Source organism: Rhinoraja longicauda, chromosome 18 (assembly GCF_053455715.1).
Source record: "Rhinoraja longicauda isolate Sanriku21f chromosome 18, sRhiLon1.1, whole genome shotgun sequence".
In the NCBI taxonomy this organism is placed as follows: domain Eukaryota; kingdom Metazoa; phylum Chordata; class Chondrichthyes; order Rajiformes; family Arhynchobatidae; genus Rhinoraja; species Rhinoraja longicauda.
This window is the reverse complement of record NC_135970.1, coordinates 32,933,323-32,959,703: the sequence shown is the minus strand read 5'-3', so window position 1 is coordinate 32,959,703 and position 26,381 is coordinate 32,933,323. Positions and strand designations below refer to the sequence as shown.

General features: G+C 45.5%; 1 protein-coding gene across 1 annotated transcript; it reads left to right on the top strand.

Moving 5' to 3' along the window:
• Positions 1 to 1,145: 1,145 nt before the first annotated feature.
• On the top strand, positions 1,146 to 13,126 carry lin7c (lin-7 homolog C (C. elegans)). The gene is made up of 5 exons (XM_078415483.1): positions 1,146 to 1,253; positions 2,241 to 2,359; positions 4,000 to 4,071; positions 9,005 to 9,214; positions 10,926 to 13,126. Exons 1-5 carry the CDS (start codon positions 1,217 to 1,219, stop codon positions 11,085 to 11,087), a joined length of 600 nt encoding a protein of 199 aa, XP_078271609.1. The 5' UTR covers positions 1,146 to 1,216; the 3' UTR covers positions 11,088 to 13,126.
• The last annotated feature ends 13,255 nt before the right edge of the window (positions 13,127 to 26,381 follow it).

Sequence of the window (26,381 nt, the reverse complement as noted above, 5' to 3'; positions counted from 1 at the left end):
GTATGACGCTATGGCTTGGCTGGGGACATCTTCTGCTTGCACTTCCTGAGCTCTTTAATATCAGGGACAGCATAGTGGCATAGCTTCATAGGCTGCTGCACCATCCTGTAGAGACGCTGGTTCAACCCTCACCTCTGGTGCTGTCTGTGTGGAGTCTGGTGCTGTGAGGCAGCAGCTCTATCCACTGCGCCACTCTGCCGCGAATAATAATTAGCTCACAATATGAAAAAATGTCAATGTAATCTACATAGAGCAAGTTGCCAGACAGGGTGGTTGGGGCAGGTACTAGAACAGCATTAAAAAAACCCACTTGGAACAGGTTCATGGACAGGACAGGTTTAGAGGGATATGGACCAAATGCAGGCAAGTGGGACCAGGTGTAGACGGGGCATCTTGGTCGGCATGGGCAAGATGGGCTGAATGTCCCTTTGACTCAAAAAATGTGGAAAATAACAGAAAATGCATTTAGTCGGAAGGAACTGCAGATGGTGGTTTGCACCGAAGATAGACACAAAATGCTGAGCGGGACAGGCAGCATTTCTGGGGAGAAGGAATGGGTGACGTTTTGGGTCTGCAGAAGGGTCTTGACCCAAAATTTCACCTATTCTTTTTCTCCAGAGATGCTGCCTGACCCGCTGAGTTACTCCAGCATTTGGGTCTAGAAAATGTATTGTTATGACCATGGACATGCTATGTGTCTATCTTCAGTTTAAACCTGCATCTGCAGTTCCTTCCAACATCTTGCATCAATTTGCACTGTGCATGCTTTGGGGTCATTGAAGCATAGACGAGGGCGTTGCAGCTGCGAGCTGCGGCCGCCGGCGGCAGGTGGCGGTGTCGGGGTCGGACCTTTTGCAGGTGCAGTGGCGGCAGGTGGCGGTGTAGGGGGCGGACTGTTGCAGCTGCAGTAACGACCGCCGGCGGCAGGAGGCGGTGTCGGGGTCGGACTGTTGCAGCTGCAGTAACGACCGCCGGCGGCAGGAGGCGGTGTCGGATGCGGACTGTTGCAGCTGCTGTAACGACCGCCGGCGGCAGGAGGCGGTGTCGGATGCGGACTGTTGCAGCTGCAGTAACGACCGCCGGCGGCAGGAGGCGGTGTCGGATGCGGACTGTTGCAGCTGCTGTAACGACCGCCGGCGGCAGGAGGCGGTGTCGGGGGCGGACTGTTGCAGCTGCAGTGGCTTTAGCGGGCGGGCTCGGGGCTGACTCGGCAGCAATGGCGCTGCTGATGGACCCGATGCGGCTGGACCGAGGTGGGTTCCCCGCGGGCCCGGGGTGCAGGGTCCGGGGCGCGGGTCGGAGCGGCTTCCGCTTCCCCGGGGCCGGGAGGCGGCGGCGAGCCCATGCGAGCCCGAGGCTCCGAGCCCCAAACCAGGCCCGGCCTGTCAGTCCGTCCCTCTCCCCCCCTGACTCACACAGAGTGATACAGTGTGGAAACAGGCCCTTCGGCCCAACTCGCCCACACCGGCCAACATGTCGCAGCTACACTAGTCCCACCTGCCCGCACTTGGTCCATATCCCCCCCAAACCTGTCCTATCCATGTACCTGTCTAACTGTTTCTTAAACGTTGGGATAGTCCCAGCCTCCTCTAACAGCTTGTTCCATACACCCACCACCCTTTGTGTGGAAAACGTTACCCCTCAGATTCCTATTAAATCTTTTCCCCCTTCACCTTGAACCTATGTCCTCTGGTCCTCGATTCCCCTACTCGGGGCAAGAGACTCTGTGCATCTACCCTCTCATCATTTTGTACACCTGTATAAGATCTCCCCACCTCCTCCTGTACTCCAAGGAATAGAGACTGAAGGTTGTCAAGAGAGAGTTAGATTTAGCTCTTGGGGCTAACGGAATAAAGGGATATGGGGAAAAAGCAGGAACGGTGTACTGATTCTGGATGATCAACCATGATCATATTGAATGGCGGTGCTGACTCGAAGGGCCGATGGCCTACTCCTGCACCTATTTTCGATGTCCTCTGATTAAATGTTATCTGTCTTAGCTTCGTTCCCTTCCTTGTCTCTATGTCTCCCCCTCCCTAGTTCTCCCAACAGTCTCTCTGTTCCCCTTTATTGGGGCAAGTTGGGCCGAAGGGCCTGTTCCCACACTGTATCACTCTATGACTCTTAAGTACGTTGATAGGGAAGTTGATCAGAAACACAATTGTATTTGGTCACTGTAATGGATGGTAAAGGAGTTGGTGTTGTGTCTGTCTGACTGTGCCTGAATCTCTGCTTTCCAGACGTGTGTCGAGCTATTGAGTTGCTGGAGAAGTTGCAGAGGAGTGGGGAGGTTCCTCCGCAGAAGCTCCAGGCCTTGCAGCGAGTGCTTCAGAGTGAATTCTGCGTGGCCGTGCGGGAAGTATGTATTTGAACATTTTCTCCCTTGTGCATCGTGTACAGTCAATTTATTTTAAAACTACTGAACTCAAAACGATATAGTTTATAAAAGATGAGGCTCACCAATGGCACGGTGGTGCAGCGGGTAGAGCCGCTGCCTCACAGCGCCAGAGATTGGGGTTTAATCCTGACTACGTGCGCTCTCTGTGTGGAGATTGCACTTTGCCCCTGTAACCACGTGGGTTTTCCGCCGGGTGCTCCGGTTTCCCCCTCCCCATATCCCAAAGATGTGCGGGTTTGTAACTTAATTGGCCACTGTAAATTGCCCCATGTGTGTAGGCCGTGGATGTGAAACTGGGATAACATAGAACTAGCGTGCACGGGTGATCAATGGTCATCGCGGGCTGAAGGCCTGTTTACATGCTTTATCTCTTTTTTTTAAATACCCCTTTGGCTTGGCTTACCTGTCTGAACACAATTTGTGCATGCCTTTTGTCCCCTCTCTTCCCTATTTCTCCCTGATCACCCCCATCTCTTCCACCCATATTCCTTTCTCTACTTTCACATTTCACGCCTCATCTCTCCTTGTCTCACAATTTGTATTTTTTTAATCTCTGGCCTTTGCCCACCCACCCCCCAACTAAAAGTCCAACCCCCAACTAAACCCCCCCCCCCCATATCTATCTATCACTTGCTAGGCTTTGTCCTGCCCCCCACCATCAGTCTGAAGAAGGGTCCCGGCCCAAAACGTCACCTATTCACGTCCTCCAAAGATGCTGCCTGACCCGCTGAGTTACTCCTGCATTTTGTGACGTTTTTTCTCTAGACTAGCATCCGCAGTTCCTTGTGTGTACCTTATACATTGTGAATCTGGTTTCAATGGGTTCAATGTTTTGATCTCTCATCCCGTGTAGTCATCTTATCCGTAGCTTATCAAAGATCCTAATAGGCTAATCATTGGGTTCATGTTATCCACCCTGCTGATACATGGTCAAAGATCTTTGATATATTTGTCAATCACAATCTCTCTTAGTCAACTCCACTAATTGATCCATCACTGTATACATTTCATCATTCTTTAATGAATTCTAACAATTTTCCAAGCAACATTAGACTACTAGGTTTATGTTTCCTGCATTCTATCTACTCCTTTCTTGAAGAGGCTGTTACGTTTAGTTTTCCAATTCATTTGGATCCCTCCAGCATATGGTATGTTTTGAAGGATTATGAACAATGTATAGACCAATGTACAGCTACATTTTTTAAGACTACAATACAGGGCACTACACAGGAATTTGTCCCTTTGGTTTGCTGTGGAAGCTTGAAAGCTCGCACCACCAGACGGGAACAGCTTCTCCCCCTCTGTTATCAGGTCCTTCCATAAGCTAGGGTACTGTCCTATTCACCTCTACCCCATTGCGGACATTAGACTTTGTCTAACTACAATGCTGAGAACTATATTCTGGACTCTGTATCTTCCCCTTTGCTCTACCAATTGTACTTAAGTTTGACTTGATTGTATTTATGTACAGTATTATCTGGTCTATTTGGATAGCATGTAAAACAAAGCCTTTCATTGTACCTCAGCACATGTGATAATATTAAACCTAAATCTGGAAATGAATCAGGTCATGGCAGTAACGTGGGATATTTTGTCTGCAGGTTTATGAGCACGTTTACGAGACTGTGGATATTAACAGCACTCCTGATGTGAGGGCCAGTGCCACAGCAAAGGTAAGAAAATATCCTTTAATTCAATTTCTTGGCATTTCATGCGATGGGAGCATTTAGATCTTTGTATAAAGTCTTAAGAATAATCATATAATTGGTCAACACTCCATGGTTTGCTGTGATGACTGTCAACGCATGTTAGTGCTGCAAAAGCACCACATCTTTTGCAATAAATTTGAATCATGTTTGATCAACATTTTTATTTGATCAGTCTGAAGAAAAGTCTCGACCCAAAACGTCACCTATCCCACCAGGGGGCGCCGCAAGATGGCTGCCTCGCCTACAGTCAGTCTGTCCTTTTTGTACTTTTTTTGTTATTTTTGGTACGTTTTTAAAGTTTGTGTTAATGTTCTCTGGTTTGTTTTATGTGTGTGGTGGGGAGGGGGGATCAGGGGAAACTTTTTTTCAATCTCTTATCTTGCCAGAGATGCGATTGTTTTCTGGATCGTATCTCCGGTCGCTCTGCAGCCTAACATCGTGGGGCTGGAGGCCTTACCTGGGACTGACTTTGAGCCCCCGCAGGGCGTGGTCTTACCACCTGAGCGGGCGATTCCTTGCCTGGATTGACGTTCCAACGCAGCCAGTGGACTTTAACATCAAGGAGCTCGCGGTCTCGGGTTGAGACCGGTCGGGAGCTTCCAAGCTGCACGACGTTCGACAAACCCCGACCCAGGGTAGATTGCCCGGCGCGGGGGAGCTGAGACCCCCCCCCCCCCCCCTCGATGCAGGAGCTTGATCGCCCCGACGAGGAAGGCCCACCGCCAGCTACGGAAGTCAAGATCGTCCCATCAACGGAAGGTTAGAGGCCCCCGACCACTGGAGGACATAGACGGGAGAGATTGAACTTTTTTTCGCCTTCCATCACAGTGAGGAATGTGGAGGAGTCACCGTGGTGGATGTTCATGTTAAAATGTATTTTGTGGGTCCTGTTGTTATGACTATGGCAAATGACATTCCTCGTAAAACATGCAGAGATGCTGCCTGACCCGCTGAGATGCTCAAGCACTCTGCACCAGAGACCCAGGTTTGATCCTGACCTCAGGTGCTGTCTGCACGAATGGTGCACGTTGTCCCTGTGACTGCGTTGATTTCCTCCCACAAAGGCTTTTGACACTTTAGCCTTCATCAGTCAGAGTATTGAGTATAGAACTTGGGAGGTCATGTTGCAGTTGTATAAGACATTGAAGAGACCGCATTTAGAATATTGTGTTCAGTTCTGGGCACCATGATATAGGAAAGATATTGCCAAGCTTGAAAGGGTTCAGAAAAGATTTATGAGGATGTTGCCAGGACTAGAGGGTGTGAACTATAGGGAAAGGTTGAGCGGGCTGGGTCTCTGTTCAATGGAGCGCAGGAGGATGAGGGGTGATCTTATAGAGGTGTACAAAATCATGAGAGGAATAGATCGGGTAGATGCACAGAATCTCTTGCTCAGAGTAGGGGATCGAGAACCAGAGGACATAGGTTCATGGAGAAGGGGAAAAGATTTAATAGGAATCCGAGGGGTAACTTTTTCACACAAAGGGTGATGGGTGTATGGAACAAGCTGCCAGAAGAGGTAGGTGAGGCTGGGACTGTCCCATCATTAAAAGAAACAGTTAGTATAAGAAAATAACTGCAGATGCTGGTACAAATCGATTTATTCACAAAATGCTGGAGTAACTCAGCAGGTCGGGCAGCATCTCGGGAGAGAAGGAATGGGTGACGTTTCGGGTCGAGACCCTTCTTCAGACTGATGTCAGGGGGGCGGGACAAAGGAAGGATATAGGTGGAGACAGGAAGATAGAGGGAGATCTGGGAAGGAGGAGGGGAAGGGAGGGACAGAGGAGCTATCTAAAGTTGGAGAAGTCGACGTTCATACCACCGGGCTGCAAACTGCCTAGGCGAAATATGAGCTGCTGTTCCTCCAATTTCCGGTGGGCCTCACTATGGCACTGGAGGAGGCCCATGACAGAAAGGTCAGACTGGGAATGGGAGGGGGAGTTAAAGTGCTCGGCCACCGGGAGATCAGTTTTGTTAATGCGGACCGAGCGCAGGTGTTCAGCGAAGCGATCGCCGAGCCTGCGCTTGGTTTCGCCGATGTAAATGAGTTGACATCTAGAGCAGCGGATGCAATAGATGAGGTTGGAGGAGGTGCAGGTGAACCTTTGTCTCACCTGGAAAGACTGTTTGGGTCCTTGGATGGAGTTGAGGGGGGAGGTAAAGGGACAGGTGTTGCATCTCGTGCGGTTGCAGGGGAAAGTGCCCGGGGTTGGGGTGGTTTGGGTAGGAAGGGACGAGTGGACCAGGGAGTTACGGAGGGAACGGTCTCTGCGGAACGCAGAGAGGGGAGGGGATGGGAAGATGTGGCCAGTGGTGGGGTCCCGTTGTAGGTGACGGAAATGTTGGTGGATGATATGTTGGATCCGCTGGCTGGTGGGGTGGAAGGTGAGGACGAGGGGGATTCTGTCCTTGTTGCGAGTGGGGGGAGGGGGAGCAAGAGCGGAGCTGCGGGATGTAGAAGAGACCCTAGTGAGAGCCTCATCTATAATGGAGGAGGGGAAGCCCCGTTTTCTGAAGAACGAGGACATCTCGGAAGCCCTAGTGTGAAACACCTCATCCCGGGCGCAGATGCGGCGTAGAGGGAGGAATTGGGAGTAGGGGATAGACTTTTTGCAGGGGACCAGGTGGGAAGAAGTGTAGTCCAGATAGCTGTGCGAGTCAGTGGGTTTATAGTAAATGTCCGTCACTAGTCTGTCTCCTGTGATGGAGATGGTGAAGTCCAGAAACGGGAGGGAGATTTCAGAGATAGTCCAGGTATATTTAAGGGCAGGATGGAAATTGGAGGTGAAGTGTATGAAGTCAGTGAGTTCTGCATGGGTACAAGAGGTAGCACCAATGCAGTCGTCGATGTAGCGGAGGTAGAGTTCGGGGATGGGGCCAGTGTACGTCTGGAACAGGGATTGTTCGACGTACCCGACAAAGAGGCAGGCGTAGCTAGGGCCCATGCGAGTGCCCATAGCTACGCCTCTGGTTTGGAGGAAGTGGGAGGAGTCAAAGGAGAAGTTGTTGAGGGTGAGAACCAGCTCTGCTAGGCGGAGGAGAGTGTTGGTCGATGGGGATTGGCTGGTTCTACAGTCGAGGAAGAAACGGAGGGCTTCGAGACCATCCTTGTCGGGGATGGAAGTGTAGAGTGACTGGACATCCATGGTGAAAATGAGGGAGTGGGGGCCTGGGAACCGGAAGTTATCAAGGAGATGGAGAGCGTGTGAGGTGTCTTGGACGTAGGTGGGGAGGGATTTAACCAGGGGGAATAGGATGGAGGAACAGTTAGACAGGTACATGAATAGGACAGGTTTGGAGGGATATGGACCAAGCGCAGGCAAGTGGGACTAGTGTAGCTGGGACATTGTTGGCTGGTGTGGGCAAGTTGTGCCGAAGGGCCTGTTTCCACACTGTATCACTCTGTGACTCTATCCCAAAGATGTGCGGGTTTATAAGTTAATTGTCCCTCTGTAAATTGCCCATAGTGTGTAGGGAGTGGAATGAGAAAGTGGAATAACGTAGAATTAGTGTGAACGGGTGATCGAAGGCAGGCATGGACTCGATGAACCGAAGGTGTACCTCTAAAATAAAGACAGGATGTTTTTGGGAAGTGGGAGGAAACCCACGTGGGCACATCTCACAGACAGCAGCAGAGATTAAGATTGATCTTGGGTCATGGAGAGTGAGACAGCAGCTCTACTAAATCTTTCATTGTGTCACCCGGTATTTTTGATGTATAGTTTGCAACTCCTGTAAACAAATGAATGGGAAACACACCTATAAAATTATGAATACTCTGCCATATGGTGTAGATCCAATAATTAAGGTATTCTTTCTTCTGGGAAAGCTACTTCATTGAGCTTCAGAAAATCTATATTTTCTAATTCTTTGTTGAATGCACTAAAGTAACTGAAATTATTATACTATCTGTTTTGAAAATGTTTTGGTTCATGCAGTTAACTAAAACCCATTAATAGAAAGCCACGCACAAAATGTTTTAAAGTCATTCATGTGTTTAATTGCAAAGTACCGGGTAATTTTAGAAATGTAAAAAATGAAGCTTAATGCAAAATTTGACATCTAAAATAGACACAAAATGCTGGAGTAACTTAGCAGGTCAGGCAACATGTCTGGAGAAAGGTTATGTTTTTGGGTCAAGAGCCTTCTCAGACATCCAGAATGATTAGACAGCGATTTCACCAGTGTCACCCGTTCAAACAAGAACAAGTGCCACAGCATCATTCTCCGAGATTAAACTAAAATTTTGATTATAAAGTTTGCAGCTTCTGGGTAATTGAGGAAGAGGAGAAAAACTATCAGGGAAAATGATTTGGAAGTGATTAAAAGTGGTTGTTGCAGGGAATACTTTATTGTCACATGTGACTAGGCACAGTGAGATTCTTTGCTTGCACACCCAATGTGTGCAAATAGCAGCCACCAACAGCGCTGACAAAGGTACAAGCAGGCCGGCTCCCCCTTTTGTCCCCCCCCAACAGTTCCCCCACGCCGGGACCCCATTGCCTTTTGTCCCCCCCCTCCCCTTAATGTCCATTGTTCTCCCCCACCCCCCCTCACGACGGTCCCCCCACGCACGGGTCCTCCATTGTTCTTCCCCTTCCCCCGGTCCTCCATGCTCTCATTGACCGTTGGACGCGGGTCGACCCGCGAGGCTCCATCGTCGCGAGGCCCCATTGTCGCGAGGCTTCACCGCTGCTGCCGCTAGGGGGTAAAGTCTGATATTGAACTTTTTACTGGTTTACAAAGGAAAACTATGGGGACATGAGACAGTCTTCCTTGCTGTTTAACACTGGGTGTATTGTATGGAATGAGGAGATGCTTAATGTTTGTTTGATAGAAAAGATTGAGTTCTGCAGTGTTTTATGTGAATGTAAACGGTTGATTTCTCTGCCAGGCAACAGTGGCAGCGTTTGCTGCCAGTGAGGGGCACTCGCACCCAAGGGTGGTGGAACTACCCAAAACCGACGAAGGACTAGGCTTCAATATCATGGGAGGAAAAGAGCAAAATTCTCCCATATACATCTCCCGCATCATCCCTGCCGGCATTGCAGATCGACAAGGAGGCCTGAAACGTGGCGATCAACTCTTGTCAGTAAATGGAGTGGTGGGTATATCGTGAACATCTGGTTTAAAACAAAGCAGTGGGTTTGGGCTGGATAGAAAATATACGTCATGACTTTGGCACTGATTCTGAACACCATCCAAACTGCTTGTGTGGGAAGAAACTGCAGATACTGGTTAATACACAAAGGGACACAAAATGCTGGAGTAACTCAGCGGGATTAATATTGTTTTTATTAAACGCAGCTAGGGTTCTGAATTATGTTGCTCCGTGTTTACTTCCCCTGGGTTCTCCGGTTTCCTCCCACATCACAAAGACGTGTGGGTTTGTAGGTTAATTGGTCCTCTGTGTATTGCCGCTAGTGTGTAGGGAGTGGATGAGAAAGTGGGATAACATGGAATTAGTGTGAATGGGTGATCGTTGGTTGGCCTGGATTTGGTGGGCCAAAGGTCCTGTTTCCATGCTCTATCTCTTGGGGGGGGGGAAACTAAAGCTCCTTCCTGAACAATTCGGATAATTTTTTCAAAGAAACTTGACTTATCCTTTTTTATTTTTTGTACCTACACAATGTCCCAAAATGACTCACAGCCGGTTATAAATTTTGAGGTGTAATCTCCAGTATAGGGGCAAGCATTCTGCATTCCACTGAGACATTTAGACAATTGTTTTTTGTTTTTTTTGTTGAATCCCGTATATCACTCAGAATAGTTCTGGCTCCTCTTCACATATCATCAATGATTTTAAAATCCATTTAAGCATTTAGTTTAATTCATAGAGTTATACAGCACGGAAACGGGTCCTTCTCCCCACCTCCCAATGCCGACCAAGATGCCCCATCTACACTCGTCCCACCTGCCCACGTTTGGCCCATATCCTTCTTGTGAATCTGTGGAATTCTCTGCCACAGACGGCAGTGGAGGCCAATTCACTGGATGTATTCAAGAGAGAGTTAGCTATAGCTCTTAGGGCTAACGGAATCAAGGGATATGGAGACAAGGCAGGAACGGGGTACTGATTTTGGATGCTCAGCCATGATCATATTGAATGGCGGTGCTGGCTCGAAGGGCCAAATGGCCTACTCCTGCACCTATTTTCTATGTTTTTATCCGTTTATCGTTATTTAAAAGAAATAAAGGTGTCAGGGGTTATGGGGAGAAACCAGGAGAATGAGGTTGAGAGGAAAAGATAGATCTACCATAATTGAATGGCGGAGTAGACTTAATAGTTCGAAAGGCCTAATTCTGCCCCTGCAACTTATAAAACTGGTCCCAACAATCAGAATTCCTTCAACAACATGCAAAATTCAGTTTAATTATTATGAGTAAGAATTTCATTGTTCTGTTGTCGGTATACATGATAATTAAATGCTCTTGACTATTGCACCTGAGACAATGTTGCACTTGCTGAAAGATTTGGGCAATGTAGAGTATGCAGTTTAGTATTAAGATAAGAGTTGCTGCCTTAAAGCGATTGCAGCGCCGGAGACCCAGGTTCGATCCCAACTACAGGTGCTGTCGATACGGAGTTTGTACGTTCTCCCCGTGACCACATGGGTCTTCTCCGAGATCTTCGGTTTCCCCCCGCACTCCACAGGTGTATAGCTTTGTAAGTTAATTGGCTTAGCGTAAATGCAAATTATCCCTAGTGTGTGTTGGGTGGTGTTAACATGCGGGAATCGCTGGTCGGCACGGACGCGGTGAGCCGAAGGGCCTGTTTCTGCGCTGTATCTTTAAATAATGCTGTATGTTTTTAGAGTGTTGAAGGGGAGCACCATGAAAAAGCAGTTGATCTTCTGAAGGCTGCCCATGGAACTGTGAAGTTGGTGGTCAGATACACACCGAAGGTGCTGGAGGAAATGGAGTCACGGTTTGAAAAGATGAGATCAGCAAAACGCAGGCAGCAAATCAATTACTAACTAAATAGCTAAATAATCTGTTTTCCTACTCCACTGTTATTGTACTTAAATGTGTTATACCACAGGTCCACCACCGATTTTCTGCCACCCTTGGTTCAAGAGCCTTTCTGGATTATCCGTGTTGCCAGACCAACAGAGGTCACGGCCTCCGAGAGGAGTCCAACGGTACCAGAACGCCCAGACCGTCGAGGGGTCGAGCCACCGGCCCGCAAAGTTGGCCGTGGAAGTCGGCTATGGGAACGGATCTGCCGGCTCCGGCCGGGCCGGAGTTCCAGAGCCCCGGCCTTAGGGGGCAAATCCGACCCGCCGTTCGGCCACGGAAGTCCCAATGAAGTGGAGATCGGCCGCCTCACCCGGCCTAGGGGGCACATTTTCAGGGGGACCTCCGGATTTCAAGTGCGCTCTTGTAACTTTGTCCGGATTAACGGAGGTGCCGGACCATCAGTTGCCGGAGAATTGTTGGTGGACCTGTACTAGTGACGAGATTAAGATGATCAAACAGCGCCATATTTAAATCTCTCGGCCACATTGACCGTGCAACACTAAACTTTATTTTTATCCAGTATTAGATTTATAATGTAGATGGATTTAATTGTTTCAAATACTCACTTTTTTAATGATCACCTAGTTCTTCTATTTCTATATCTTTTCCCTGATTTCCATGAAATATCTGGAAGCAAAGATTGATGGTATGATGTTGCCAGAGGTTTGAATCATCTCATGACATGTTCTGGTGTAATTAGGCAAACTTTGGCATGTTAACCATGGGCTAAACCACAACAGCTGTCATTGGAGTCTTTAAAAAGCAGATATGTGTTTACTGATCTTCCAAAGTATTGCGTGTTTGAAAGGAAGTGTACGCTACATAGATTATGGTTTTCCACTTAAATTCTCCTCATCTGGAGCCTGGCCACTAATTTTCTGACCTACAGAAATCGGGGAGTTGTTGAATTTATTCTTATCCAGATCATAAATGCATATTTTGGACTGTAGAAGATGGTAACTTGGGATAATTCAAGAACAGGGTTACTTCTGTTGTTCCCATATTATTTTGGCTCAGAAAACCTTTTGATTTTCTGAAAAAGGGCCTCGACCCGAAACGTCACCCTTCCTTTTCTCCAGAGATGCTGCCTGCCCACTGAGGTACTTCAAGATTTTGTGTCTATATTTGATTTTCCAAGTCAATTAAACTGTAACAAATGGAGAGGAAAATCCAAAAGCATATCAGTTGCCTGATTTTGTTTACCAATCAAAATAGGGTCGAGCTGCTGCTCCACAGCGCCAGAGACCCAGGTTTGATTCTGATCTCGGGGGCTGTTTGTGTGGAGTTTGCAAGTTCTCCCTGTGACCGCATGAGTTTCCTCCCATATCCCAAAGTCATGTGGGTTTGTAAGTTCATCGGCTTCTGTAAATTGCCCCCTCGTGTGGAGGGAGAAAGTGGGATAATCTATAACTACTGTGAACGGGTGATGGTCAGTGTGTACTCAGTGGGCCGAAGGGCCTGTTTCCATGCTGTATCTCTAAAGTAAACTAAACCACAATCATTTGATATTAAAAGCACTAAAGATGAGGTTTACTTTTCAACATTTACGAACTATCTGTTTTATACTGATGGATAAGATTTTATACAGATGGATAAGAACAGAAAAGGCTTGGAAAGCAATTTTGAAACATTCTTGGCCTGAAACACTAACGGTGTCCCTTTCCACAGAGGCTGCCTGATCTGTATTTCCTGCATTTTTTTGTTTCCCTTTCAGATTTCTGGCATTGACAGTCTTGTGCATTTTTTCCACATGAATAAACAGTTCTGCTGCAGATTTTAGCAGAGATCACCTTTCTTTCAATAACAATTGTTATTCTACTACTGTAAATCTGACTGGTAATAAATTAGTAATGGTTCGGATTAAGCATATTAGTGTGAAGGAACTGCAGATGCTGGTTTAAACCGAAGATAGACACAAGAAGCTGGAGTAACTCAGTGGGACAGGCAGCATCTCTGGAGAGAAGGAATAGGTGACGTTTCGGGTCGAGACCAGACTGAAGAAACGTCAGCCATTCCTTCTCTCCAGAGATGCTGCCTGTCCCGCCGAGTTACTCCAGCTTTTTCTGTCTATCTTAAGCATATTGGTGTTGCCTCTCGCTGTCGTCCACTGTTTGACATTTCGGCCACATATATCAAGTGAAAGGGAGACAATCTGCTTGACTTGACTTTGCATCTGACTTACATGACTTTCACACAGTTCTACGCTCCTCAGAGCTTAGCTTCTTATACCTTTCAATAGAGCACGACAGCACTGAGAATCTATGATCAAATGCAAGGAAAAATCAGTCTTACAGACCCGTGATTTGCATCCACTAATTTTATTTTTATCTTCTCAGAAAGACGCTGGGTAAATTTTTTTTTAATTGAATACACGGAGGCTTCTGTTAATTAACTTCTTCAGGTTTTCTACCACTTCTACTAACAGTTTTTACAAGAACAAATTTTGTATTTGGACATCTTAATTTTTGTACCAAATTTTAATTAGAAACAAAGCGATTTAGTAGCCCTACGGTGAAATGCAAAAATAGTTACTTCAATCACTAATCACTCACTAAAGATTAGCAGGGGAACATTCATTCTGCCATAAACATCTGCTGGTGCTAGGAACAGAAGCTTCAATGAGTAGATGTTTTGCAAAAACCTTGAGGTGGCACTGGGCCTGTTGTCTCTTTCTAACTTGCCCAGTGCTCTACTGTTTACCAACACTGGAACTTTTCACACAAAATGGAAAGTACAGTAACATTAAACTATAACTGGACTTGTTCGGTTTGTGCATTGCAAAACTAAAATGTTTTTAAATGAACTTTAACAATTCTGCATGTTTCCTTGTCCTGTAGTTACGTAATTTAATGCTGTACTTTGTAATATGCTATTTTATACTTTGTACTTTGCTGTGCTTTGTAATATGCATTTAAATATCAGCATCAATGTCCAATTATACTTTGCTCAAATGTTCCTCTGGTGGTTGGGCTGAATTGATTTTGTGTCTTAGTGCTTAGAGCCTTAGCTTCAGGAGCCTAGATATATATATTAAGTTATTTGCTAAATATATATTTCATAATCATTGTTAACCTTACTGAACTTTGTGGTTGAAGTTCTTTTTTAAACTAAATCTTTTCTTCCTTGCCTCTATTCAAAAGATACCCTTTTGTTGAAAGCCAAATATTGTAGGTTTGGAAATCAGTTTATTGTGCAATATTTGTATTAAACAAGGTCTAATCTTGTCATATTGATAACATTTTAACTTGGTTCTAGGACATGCATCCTCAAAACGTTCTTTGTTCCAGTTTAGTAGGAAGACTGTTCACTCCATGCACTGATGTCATACCTTGATTTTATATGCATTTTGTTAATCTTTTTGAGGATGTTTTTAAAAAAATCTCTGAGACCAACTGTGAAGGGCAAATCATGGAAGAAATGAGCTTTAAACTCAAATTGATCAGGGTGGCTAGCGTTTAGAACTCTGACCAAATTTGTGCAAGCTGAACGTGTAGGAAGGAACTACGGATGCTGGTTTATATCGAAGATAGACGCAAAGCGCTGGAGTAACTCAGCGGGTCAGGCAGCATCTCTGGAGAATAAGGATGGATGATGTTTCAGGTCGGAACCCGTTGGAAGAAGGGTCTCAGCCCGAAACGTCACCCGTCCTTTTCCTCCAGAAATGCTGCCTGACCCGCTGAATTACTCCAGCACTTTGTGTCTTAGCATGCAACCTGAGATTTATTACAACACTATCCAATTGCCGGGGAAAATTACTGCAGCGTTTAATGTTAAACTGCTCTCAGTTTGAGCAGAAAAATGAGTTGCTTTCAGTGATTTATTTTGAAGCCAAGCCAAGGGTCTCGACCCGAAACATCACCCATTCCTTCTCTCCAGAGATGCTGCCTGTCCTGCTGAGTTACTCCAGCTTTGTGTGTCTATCTTCAGTTTAAACCAGCATCTGCAGTTCCTTCCTACACAATTGTGAACAATATCTAACTTTGTTTCTGTGTTTGTATATAATAGATCTTTCTCAGAGGCAAGGCAACCCCGCATTGAAGGGTTTGATTTGTAACCAGTTTAAAATTTAGTTTATGGATTTATCTCTTAACCTAATCTTTGTCTATCTTGTGAATGTTGTAATTTGTATTCAAATAAAGTTGTAGAGACAGACATGTGCGCATTTTTCTTGCAAATTTCATTGAAACGTTAGCAAACTCTAATATAGTTATTGCTCAATTCCTTAACGGCGCAATTTATAAAACAATTTCCTTCAAAGTATGAGCTTTTGATGTGGCTAAGAAATAGGCAGCGTATCACACTGAACCATGCTGGCAGGTTGACGACTTGTTGAAAATAACCGTTTAATTACTGGGGTTCAGAATTCAAGTTAGTGGTGAGAGGGGCATGATTGCCACAATAAGTCTGACCATATCCACCTGATTCCTAAAATTCTACAAACAAGTCATTCCGATGATATCCATTGTCAGCCACAATGTCTCGTTCATTGTTTAGTTTATAGACACAGCAAGGAAACAGACCCTTCCACGTCCAAGGCCACGCCGACCACCAATCACCCCTTCGTTCATTGAATGGCAGTGCTGGCGCAAAGGGCCATATTAGAGTCATAGAGTGATACAGTGTGGAAACAGGCCCTTTGGCCCAACTCATCCACACCGGCCAACAATGTCCCAGCTACACTAGTCCCACTTCCCTGCACTTCGTCCATATCCCTCCAAACCTGTCCTATCCATGTACCTGTCTAATTGTTTCTTAAACAATGGGATAGTCCCAGCCTCAACTACCTCCTCTGGCAGCTCGTGCCATACACCCACCACCCTGTGAGTGAAAACGTTACCCCTTGGATTCCTATTAAATCTTTTCCCCTTCACCTTGAACCTATGTCCTCTGGTCCTCGATTCTCCTACTCTGGGCAAGAGACACTGCGCATCTACCCGATCTATTCCTCTCATGATTTTGTACACCTTTATAATATCACCCCTCATCCTTCTGCGCTCCATGGAATAGAGACCCAGCCTGCTCAACTGCTCCCTAAAACACATCCTCCAGTCCTGGCACCATCCTCGTAAATCTTTTCTGAACCTTTTCAAGCTTGGTAATATCTTTCCTATAACATGGTGCCCAGTTCTATATTATCCCACTCCCCACATAGAAACAGAAGGTAGGTGCAGGAGTAAGCCATTTGGCCCTTTGCGCCAGCACTGCTATTCCATTCAATGTGATCATGGCTGATCATCCAGAATTAGTACCCCGTTCCTACTTTCTCCCCATATCTCTTGATTCCATTAGCCACTACAGAACCATGTTACACACTGGGGAGCAATTTACAGAAGCCAAAGATATGCAAAAAAGTAACGGTAAAGGCAATTTCATCATCGTTCCTTTATCATCGTTACCTTTTGGCATATCTTTCATTCATTTGTTCTATATCTCTATGTCTCACTGTCTATATCTCTTGTTTCCCTCTCCTCTGACTCTCAGTCTGAAGAAGGGTCTCGACCTGAAACGTCACCCATTCATAAGATCGTAAGTGATAGGAGTAGAATTGCCATTTGGCCCATCAAGTCTACTCCGCCATTCAATTATGGCTGATCTATCTTTCCTTATCAACCCCATTCTCCTGCCTTCTCCCCATAACCTCTGAGACCTGTACTAATCAAGAATTTATCAATCTCTGCCTTGGGAATATCCACTGGCTTGGCCGCCACAGCCTCTGTGGCAAAGAATTCCACAGATTCACCACCCTCTGACCAAGTAATTTCTCCTCATCTCCTTCCTAACAGAACATCCTTTAATTCTGAGGCTATGACCTTTAGTCCTTAACTTGTTGTGGTTCCCTGATCCTCGAAATTAAGACAGGCGACCCGGAGAATTCTTCGAGAAGTTAAAAGCCTTTATTTGCAAACAACGGCTGGAACAATCAGGAAGCCAACCACCTGACTGCCCACTTAGTACATCGGGCAGTCTATGTTTATAGGATTATTCCAAACCTTATCTTCTTTACATTACCTCATACCCACACTCCTTTCTTCAGTCATTCATTTCTTTGTAGTCACCTGTCTGTCCCGCCACCATTAAATCCCATTCAGTAATTTATCCTTATCTCAATGCTCACATCCCTTCATACTTCGCCTCCCTTATTTCCCTGCTATTTTCACCCCTCACATCCATTCATCACCCCAAGGCCTATGTCTTTCCTTATCTGCCACCATTATCTTTCATCCAAATGTAACAAGGTTACAGACAGTTGCAATGTACTAAAGTATAAAGAATGCCTACGCTGTTAAATTTAAATGGCTAATAATGATTACAGCAGTTACAATGTAACAAACTAATATACAAAATACAACAAACTCCCACTAGTGGAAACATCCTCTCCAAATCCACTCTATCCAAGCCTTTCACTATTCTGTATTCTGACATCCAGCCAACCTGCTATCTTTTTCTTCAGAGATGCTGTCTGTCCCTTTGAGTTACTCCAGCTTTTTGTGTCCATCTTACACCAGCATCTGCAGTTCCTTCCTAGACAAGACAATTGTGCACTTTATTTGCCATTCAAATTCTTGTTGCAGCTTTGCGATGGGTCTGTAATTATAATCCACTAGATGGCAAACTTCTACCAATTTTGAACAAAATAAGATGAAACAATCAAGAATCAGGAGGTGAGAGTGTAACTGTGAGGGAAGGAACTGTAGATGGGGGTATAAACCGAAGATAAACACAAAAAGCTGGAGTGACTCAGTGGGACAGGCAGCATCTCTGGAGAGAAGGAATGGGTGACATTTCGGGTCGAGACCGAAATGTGAGTCTGGAGGTCTCGACCCGAAACGTCACCCATTCCTTCTCTCCAGAGATGCTGCCTGTCCCGCTGAGTTACTCCAGCACTATTGTGTAATTGCCATTTGTACCGAAAACGGAACAATGAAATTCTTACTTGCAGCAGCACAACAGGCCTGAGAACACAGTGCTCATAGAAACATCATAAACAGAAAAAAGTTCAATAGATTAAAAAAAACGATTTTAGTGCAAAAAAAAGCCCAAATTCACCAGTGCAAGTTATGTGGCTTTCATGACGTGTTGTTTATCCTCTAACACGGCATCAAAATAGATCTACACCCTAGTCCCACTCTGGGTGCTCAGCATGCAGTTGAGGGTGGCATCCTCGTGCTTTACTGATCGGCAGAGCTGATGTACCTGGGGATTTAGAAGGGGAGATGTAGTAAAACTCTGGATGGATGATATGCTATTTACGTTTTATTTTAACTCAGCGGGTCAGACAGCATCTCTGGAGAACATGGATAGGTCACCAGAAGTCCAATTGAGTGGAGTTTCCACATTAATCATGCCCAATACCCATTGCATTTTACAGTGTGTTGTATTTGATGCTCAGATTGAATTTCCATTTTATCATTACTGTCACATTTTTCTGTCACAAATATATGAATCCCAAATCAGTGAGTCTCAATAATGGACTTCCCCCACCACAATCAGTCAGAAGAATGGTCTCAACCCAAAACGTCACCTATCCATGTTCTCCAGAGATGCTGCCCGACCCGCTGAGTTACTCCAGCACTCTGTGAAACGTCACCTATCCATGTTCTCCAGAGATGCTCCCTGACCCGCTGAGTTACTCCAGCACTCTGTGAAACGTCACCTATCTATGTTCTCCAGAGATGTTGCCTGACCCGCTGAATTACTCCAGCACTCTGTGAAACAATAGACAATAAACAATAGGTGCAGGAGTAGGCCATTCGGCCCTTTGAGCCAGCACTACCATTCAATGTGATCATGGCTGATCATTCTCAATCAGTACCCCGTTCCTGCCTTCTCCCCATACCCCCTGACTCCACTATCCTTAAGAGCTCTATCTAGCTCTCTCTTGAATGCATTCAGAGAATTGGCCTCCACTGCCTTCTGAGGCAGAGAATTCCACAGATTTACAACTCTCTGACTGTAATGGTTTTTCCTCATCTCTGTTCTAAATGGCCTTCCCTTATTCTTAAACTGTGGCCCCTGGTTCTGGACTCCCCCAACATTGAGAACATGTTTCCTGCCTCTAACGTGTCCAACCCCTTAATAATCTTATATGTTTCGATAAGATCCCCTCTCATCCTTCTAAATTCCAGTGTATACAAGCCTAGTCGCTCCAGTCTTTCAACATATGACAGTCCCGCCATTCCGGGAATTAACCTAGTAAACCTACACTACACTCCCTCAATAGCAAGAATATCCTTCCTCAAATTTGGAGACCAATACTGCACACAGTACTCCAGGTGCAGTCTCACTAGAGCCCTGTACAACGTCACCTATCCATGTTCTCCAGAGATGCTGCCTCACCCGCTGAGTTACTCCAGCACTTGGGGTTGTGCTCAAGATACAAACAGTTCCTTTATGTGTCTCCAAAAAACAGTTTTGAACTCCCTGCAATTCTATATTCCGTCCATTGCTTGGAGACAAATATCTATTTACAATGTAGACACAAGAAACTGCTGATGCTGGTTTACAAAAAAAAAACACAAAGTGCTGGAGTAACTCAGCCAGTCGGGCAGCATCTCAGAATGACCTGGATAGTGATGTTTCAGATTCTTCAGGCTAAACAAGGGACTAAAGAAGGGTCCCAACCCAAAATGACACCGATCCCTGTCATGTGTCCAGGTTCTTCAGGGATGTTGCCTGACCTGCTGAGTTACTCCAGCATCTTGTGTCTTTCCTTGTTAAACCAGGATCTACAGTTCCTAGTCTCTACTCCCTGTGAGTACATGGTTTCTTCCCACATCTCAAAGACACGTGGGTTTGTAGATTAATTGTCCCTGTGTAAATTGTCCCTGGTATGTAGGGGGTGGATTGGAAAGTGGGATAACATGAAATTAGCATGAACGGGTGATAGGTGGATTGTAGCCCAGTCCATCACACAGGCCAGCCTGCTTGTATGACACTATAACTCTATTTGCTGCCTGACCTGTCCCAACAGCTTAGACACAAAAAGCTGGAGTAACAGCGGCTCAGGCAGCGTCTCTGGAGAAAAAGCAATAACAGCTTCTTATTTTGTGCCCTACCAGACGTTTGATGGTGTTACTGAGGCAACCGGAGAGATCTGATACATGAAAGTGTTGTTGCACTGGTTGCAAGATCTCTGTGGAACAGATGCTGATAAGATCCCACCAGTGAACAAAAGAAGCTCGCATGACCACCTGGACTCCAGCTGACTGAGTGGAACACAAGAGCACGGTGCATCTTGGAGCCAACCCTGGAGCTCCTGCCATTGTCATTTTGGATGGAGCTGCTATTTTGTTTTTTTTACCTTCACACGGAATGCATGGTAAACAATCTGTGAACGTATCTAGTCTCATTGTGAGAGCTCTCCCACATTAATCGTGGTTATCTTGATGAAGGAGAACGCGCCCTCAAGGAGAGGTGTGGGGGGGAGGGATGGGGGGAGGGGTGGGTGGGGAGAGAGGGGTGGGAGAGGAGGTGGGGGAGGGGTGGAAGGGGGTGGGGGAGCGGTGGGGGGGACGAGGCCAGTTACAGGACAACAACGGGATGAACAAGAATAAAACAGGAGGGACACAAAGTGCTGGAGTAACTCAGCGGGACAGGCAGCATCAGTGAATGGGTGAGGTTTCTGGTTGAGACCTTTCTTCAGACTGCATCAGGGGAGAGGCAAAGGAGAGACATAGACGGTAGATAGCGCAGGCAAGAACCGAGAAAACACAGGAGGCTGTGGGACTGAGCCTGGGTTAAAACGTGGTCGCGGAGCTGAAGAACAGGAGGAACCACAGAGGGGGAGCAGCGAGAGAGGGTGTTGGACTGACTTGCTCTTTTTCAAAAGGTCATAAGGAATAGGAGCAGAATTCGGCCATTCGGCCCATCAAGTCCACTCTGCCATTCAATCATGGCTGATCTATCTCTCCCTCCTAACCCCATTCCCCTGCCTTCTCCCCATAACCCCTGACACCCGTACTAATCAAGAATCAAACTGATCTCTGCCTTAAAAATATCCAACGATTTTGCCTCCACAGCCTTCTGTGGTAAAGAATTCCACAGATTTACCACCCCCTTGACTAAAGAAAATTCTTCTAATTTCCTTCCTAAAAGAACGTCCTTTATGACCTCCAGTCCTTGACTCTCCCACTAGTGGAAACATCCTCTCCACATCCACTCTTTACAAGCCTTTCACTATTCTGTATGTTTCAATGAGGCCCTCCCTCATTCTTCTAAACTCCAACGAGTACAGGCCCAGTGCCGACAAACGCTCATCATGTGTTTACCCACTCATTCCTGGGATCATTCTTGTAAACCTCCTCTGGACCCTCTCCAAAGCCAGCACATCCTTCCTCAGATAAGGTGCCCAAAATTGCTCACAATATTCCAAATGCGGCCTGACCAGCGCCTTATAGAGCCTCAGCATTACATCCCTGTTTTTGTATACAAGCCCTCTTGATATAAATGCTGGTCAAAGCCAGCATGTTTGAACAGACTGAATGGTTACTGTCTGTACTGCAGCGTTCTTTGAATCTTTGCACAATACAGAGGCTGGTCGCCCTTGTGTTTTCTGCCGCTGTTTTTCCCCCCTGTGTTCAATGCCCTTCAGTCTGAAGAACTGTCGGTCGGAAGCATCAGTCTGAAGAAGGTCCCGACTCAAAACTTCATCTGTCCATTCCTTCCACAGATGCTACCTGACCTGCTGAGTTCCTCCAGCACTTTGTGCTTTGCTGAAGATTCCAGTATCTGCAGTTTCTCTTATCTCAACCTTACTTCTGAGTTCATCAAAAAGTTTCCCTTTTGCTCAGACGTGTCCAAACGTTGGGATAGTCCCTGCCTCAACTACCTCCTCTGGCAGCTCGTTCCATACGCCCACCACCTTCTGTGTGAAAATGGTGCCCTTCAATTTCCTGTTAAATCATGTCACCATTTTTTTTAAAAGCATTCCATATTATGCACCACAGCTTTATACTCCTTTTTAATACATTTTAAGTAAAACTTTATTTTTCCTCCAATTTTGTATTGCCCAGTATTAATTTTTGGGACACAAAGTGCTGGAGGAACTCAGCGTGCGCGTTAGGCAGCATCTGTGGAGAGGAATGGGTGATGTTTCGGGTCGAGAGCCTTCTTCATACTGAGAGTCAGGGCAGAGGGAATCTAGGGATATGGAGGACAATTTGTTGGTCCCTCTCACTCCGTCATCATTTTCTTTTTCTCCTTTTTTACGTTGATTTCATTCAGTTTATAAGGTCATGATGTTTGCCTCAAATCCACATTACATTTTGTTTCTGCAACGTTACTGAATTCTGATGCTGTTAAATCTTCTCAAAACCTTTGAATGCTGTGCTGGGCACTGAGGCAAACAGTTCAAGTAAGTGGGAAAAATGGAAATGTATCTTCAGCATAACATGGTGAGGTAAAACCCAATGAGTTTAGTTTAGAGATACAGCATGGAAACTGGCCCTTCGACCCATCGGGTCCACGCTGGCTTGCCACAGAAGGCTGTGGAGGCCAAGTCAATGTATATTTTTAAGGCAGAGACAGATTCTTGATTAGTACGGGTGTCAGGGGCTTTGGGGAGAAGGCAGGAGAATGGAGTTAGGAGGGAGAGATAGTTCAGCCATGATTGAATGGTGGTGTAGACCTGAAGGGCTGAGTGGCCTAATTCTGCTCCTATCATTTATGACCTTATGACCTTATAACCATCAATCACCCATTCACGCTAGTTCTATGTTATCCCACTTTCTCATCCACTCCGTACACACAGGGGCAATTTACAGAGGGCCAAACAACCTACAAACCTGCGCGTCTTTGGGATGTGGCAGGAAACCGGAGCACCCAGAGAAAACCCACCCGGTCACAGTGAAAAACCTTCCTGCTAATTTAAAAGTTAAGAATGAGAGAATGATTGGAGAGATTTTTTAAAGAAGTGACGAGTTTCAGTTCAGTTTACCGTCACATGTACCGAGGTACAGTGAAAAGCTTTTGTTGCGTGCTAACCAGTCAGTGGAAAGACAATACATGATTACAGTCGAGCCATGTACGGTGTATAGATACGTGATAAGGGAATAAAGTTTAGTGAAAGGTAAAGCCAGCAAAGTCTGGTCAATGATAGCCCGACGGTCATCAATGAGGTAGATAGTAGTTCAGCACTGCTCTCTATTTGTGGTACGATGGTTCAGTCCTACTGATTGAGTGACACCATGCTGTTTCTATTTTATAATTAAAAAGATTAATGAAAGGCAGATAATAAAATATTTATATTTAATCTTTGGGCATAATGTTCATTCCAGGCGTTCACTATACTTTGCCTGCGGCCACTTTATTTCCCCCTTCAAGCTCTTTGTCTTCCTGTTGGCGCCTTTCCTTCCAACGCACATGAAGAAATAACTTGTGAAGGAATAATTAGAAGTTCTCACAACTCAGGCACGTCCTGTGGAACTATTTGTTTTCACATGCCATGAGCTTACACCCAGAGCTGCTTTTTTGAATTATCATTTCTTTCAGGTTATGTCATCTCTGTGGAAGTTGTTCGTCAGCTTCTGCTAGTTTTCTCGGATGACATCTATGATTGGATAATGCAACGCTGGAAAAAAAACAAGTGGTGTTGGTTTACTGCCTGCCTGCCAGAAATGTAATTCTATGTTATTGAGAAGCAGCTCCACCTGAATAGTGTCACCTCGACTGGTTATCCTGCCTCAAAGAATCATTCTGACGACACACCTCCGATTACTCACATGCACTTTGTTCCCATGCTTTAGACTTTTACTTTAGAGGTACAGTGCAGAAACAGGCCCTTCGGCCCACCGAGTCCGCGCTGACCAGCGATCACCCCGTACACTAGCACTATCTTACACATACTAGGGACAATTTAGTGGGAGAGTCTAGGACCAGAGGCCATCGACTCAGAATAAAAGGACGTACCTTTAGAAAGGAGATGAGGAGGATTTTCTTTGGTCATAGGGTGGTGAATCTGTGGAGTTCTTTGCCACTGAAGGCTGTGGAGGCCAAGTCAGTGGATAATTTTCAGGCAGAGATAGATAGATTCTTGATTAGTGCAGGTGAAGGGTTTATGGGGAGAAAGCAGGAGAATGGGGTTGAGAGGGAAAGATAGATCAACCATGATTGAATGGGCCGAATGGCCTAATTCGCCTCCTATCACTTATGAACATCGATCACCCATTCACACAAGTTCTACGTTATCCCAATTTCCTATAAATTATAAACAGGAATTTATGAATATAGCGTGGAAACAGGTCCTTCGGCCCACCGAGTCCGTGCCGACCAGCGACCAGCAGTACACTAGTTGTTGGTTGGGGTTGTGTAATTTGCTTATTTTATTGCTTTTATTCTTGGACTGTGGGTGACCAAATTTCGTCCAAAAAACTTGCTTTTTGGATGACAAATAAAGATATCTTGAATCTTGAATCCTACATACCAGGGACAATTTACAATTTTACCGAAGCCAATAAAACTACAAACCTGTACATCTTTGTAGCGTGAACACCAGTTGAAAATACATTTGGACAGGTACATGGATAGGTTTAGAGGGATATGGGCCAAACAAAGGCAGGTGGGACTAGTGTAGATGGGACATGTTGGTCGGTGTAGGCCAAATTGAGTCAAAGGGCCTGTTTCGGCACTGTATCACTCTATGACCTATGACACCCAGAGAAAACCCATGCAGTCACGGGGAGAATGTTCAAACTCCGTACAGACAGCACCCGTAGTCGGGATCGAACCCGGGTCCCTGGTGCTTTGAAGCAGCAACTCTACCGCTGTCAAACTGCCACTGTTGAGATAAAGTTACCATCATGCATTTTGGGGTCTTGCTTCATTTAATGGGTGGTTATCAGCCACTTTCTTCACTGCTGTCAGTGAGTCCCTTATCTGAACGTTCCATTGTCAATGTTGATTTTGTGCAATATATTTAAAATGTTATTTCCAAATAGTATTTTATTGTTTGTCTTCTTTCCTAAATTGACTGCATGGTCCCTGAAACATACCTTTGTTATCCTCAGTACTAATGTAGCAAATGTAACTATTAAAGTGTTAACATTTATTTATTACCTGACCATTTCATTATTTTAGGTGCTGCAAATATTTCACCGGCCATGTAACACAAAGCAATATTTGATGAGTTCAGGTCATTTTGTGTTAAAAAATTGTAATTGTGTGTCTTGTGTTCTTTATTGTCTACTGCCGGACCCTGAAGTGAGAGGACGCTGGCGCTATTTGTTCGCCGCTTCTCCGTCAGGATAGTTTGTCTGTTTGTTTTTATGTCTTGACTGTTTTTGTAAAGCGTCTTTGAGCATTTGGAAAAGCGCTATAAGAAATAAATGTTTATTATTATTATTATTATGATACAATTAACCGTAAAAATCTATAAAATAGACTCAAAAAGCTGGAGTAACTCAGTGGGTCAGACAGCATCTCTGGAGAAAAGGAATAGATGACCTTGCGGATCGAGACCCTTCTTCAGATTTTGTGTCGATCTTCAGTTTAAACCAGCATCTGCAGTTCCTTCTGACACATAAAATCTCTCAACATCTTTACCCAACAAAAATATGGTTTAACTTTCCCAAATTCAAGGGTGCTGATGTTAGTTTACTTCAGCGTTCCTTCTGCTCATCAACAAATTCAGCACAAGATTTAAGTTTAGATCTTCTCATTCTGAACAGTTGCAGGGCCAAACTAGGCAAAGAGAGATAATTAACTTCAAGTAAATGTTTAACTTCTCATAATTGAATGTGACGTGCATTTTTAGCAGGTTGCTCAACAGACACGTGTACTAATCCCAGCAGGCACATTCATAGATTACACCAGCACAGCTAGTAGAGCTGCTGCCTCACAGCGCCAGAGACCCGGGTTCCATCCCGACCGCAGGTGCTGTCTGTGTGGAGTATGCACGTTCTCCCTGTGACCGTGTGGGTTTCCGGTTTCCTCCCACATCCCAAAGACGTCCGGCACGGCCTGGAACGTGGCAACTTCAACAGCCTGACCGCGGGAGAAGACGGCAGGCAAAGACAAAAAAGATTTCCATCACAGCGAGGAGGTGACTGGAGGAGACTCACTGTGATGGATGTTTCTTTTTATTGTTTTGTGTTGGTTTGTGATTGTGTGTGAAATTGCTTATTTTTATTGCTCTTATTGCTGGACTGTGGGTGACCTTTCATTTCACTGCACATCTTGTATGTGTATGTGTATGTGACAAATAAACTTGACTTGACTTGAATTGACTTGAGGTTTGTAGGTTAATTGGGTTCTGT

Bases quoted from the DNA above. Each gene is read 5' to 3' on its own strand.
- lin7c (XM_078415483.1), top strand. From the start codon at position 1,217: ATGGCGCTGCTGATGGACCCGATGCGGCTGGACCGAG. The intron at 2,360-3,999 runs GTATGTATTTGA...TTTTGTCTGCAG, and splicing joins TCTGCGTGGCCGTGCGGGAA to GTTTATGAGCACGTTTACGA. The intron at 9,215-10,925 runs GTGGGTATATCG...GTATGTTTTTAG, and splicing joins TCTTGTCAGTAAATGGAGTG to AGTGTTGAAGGGGAGCACCA.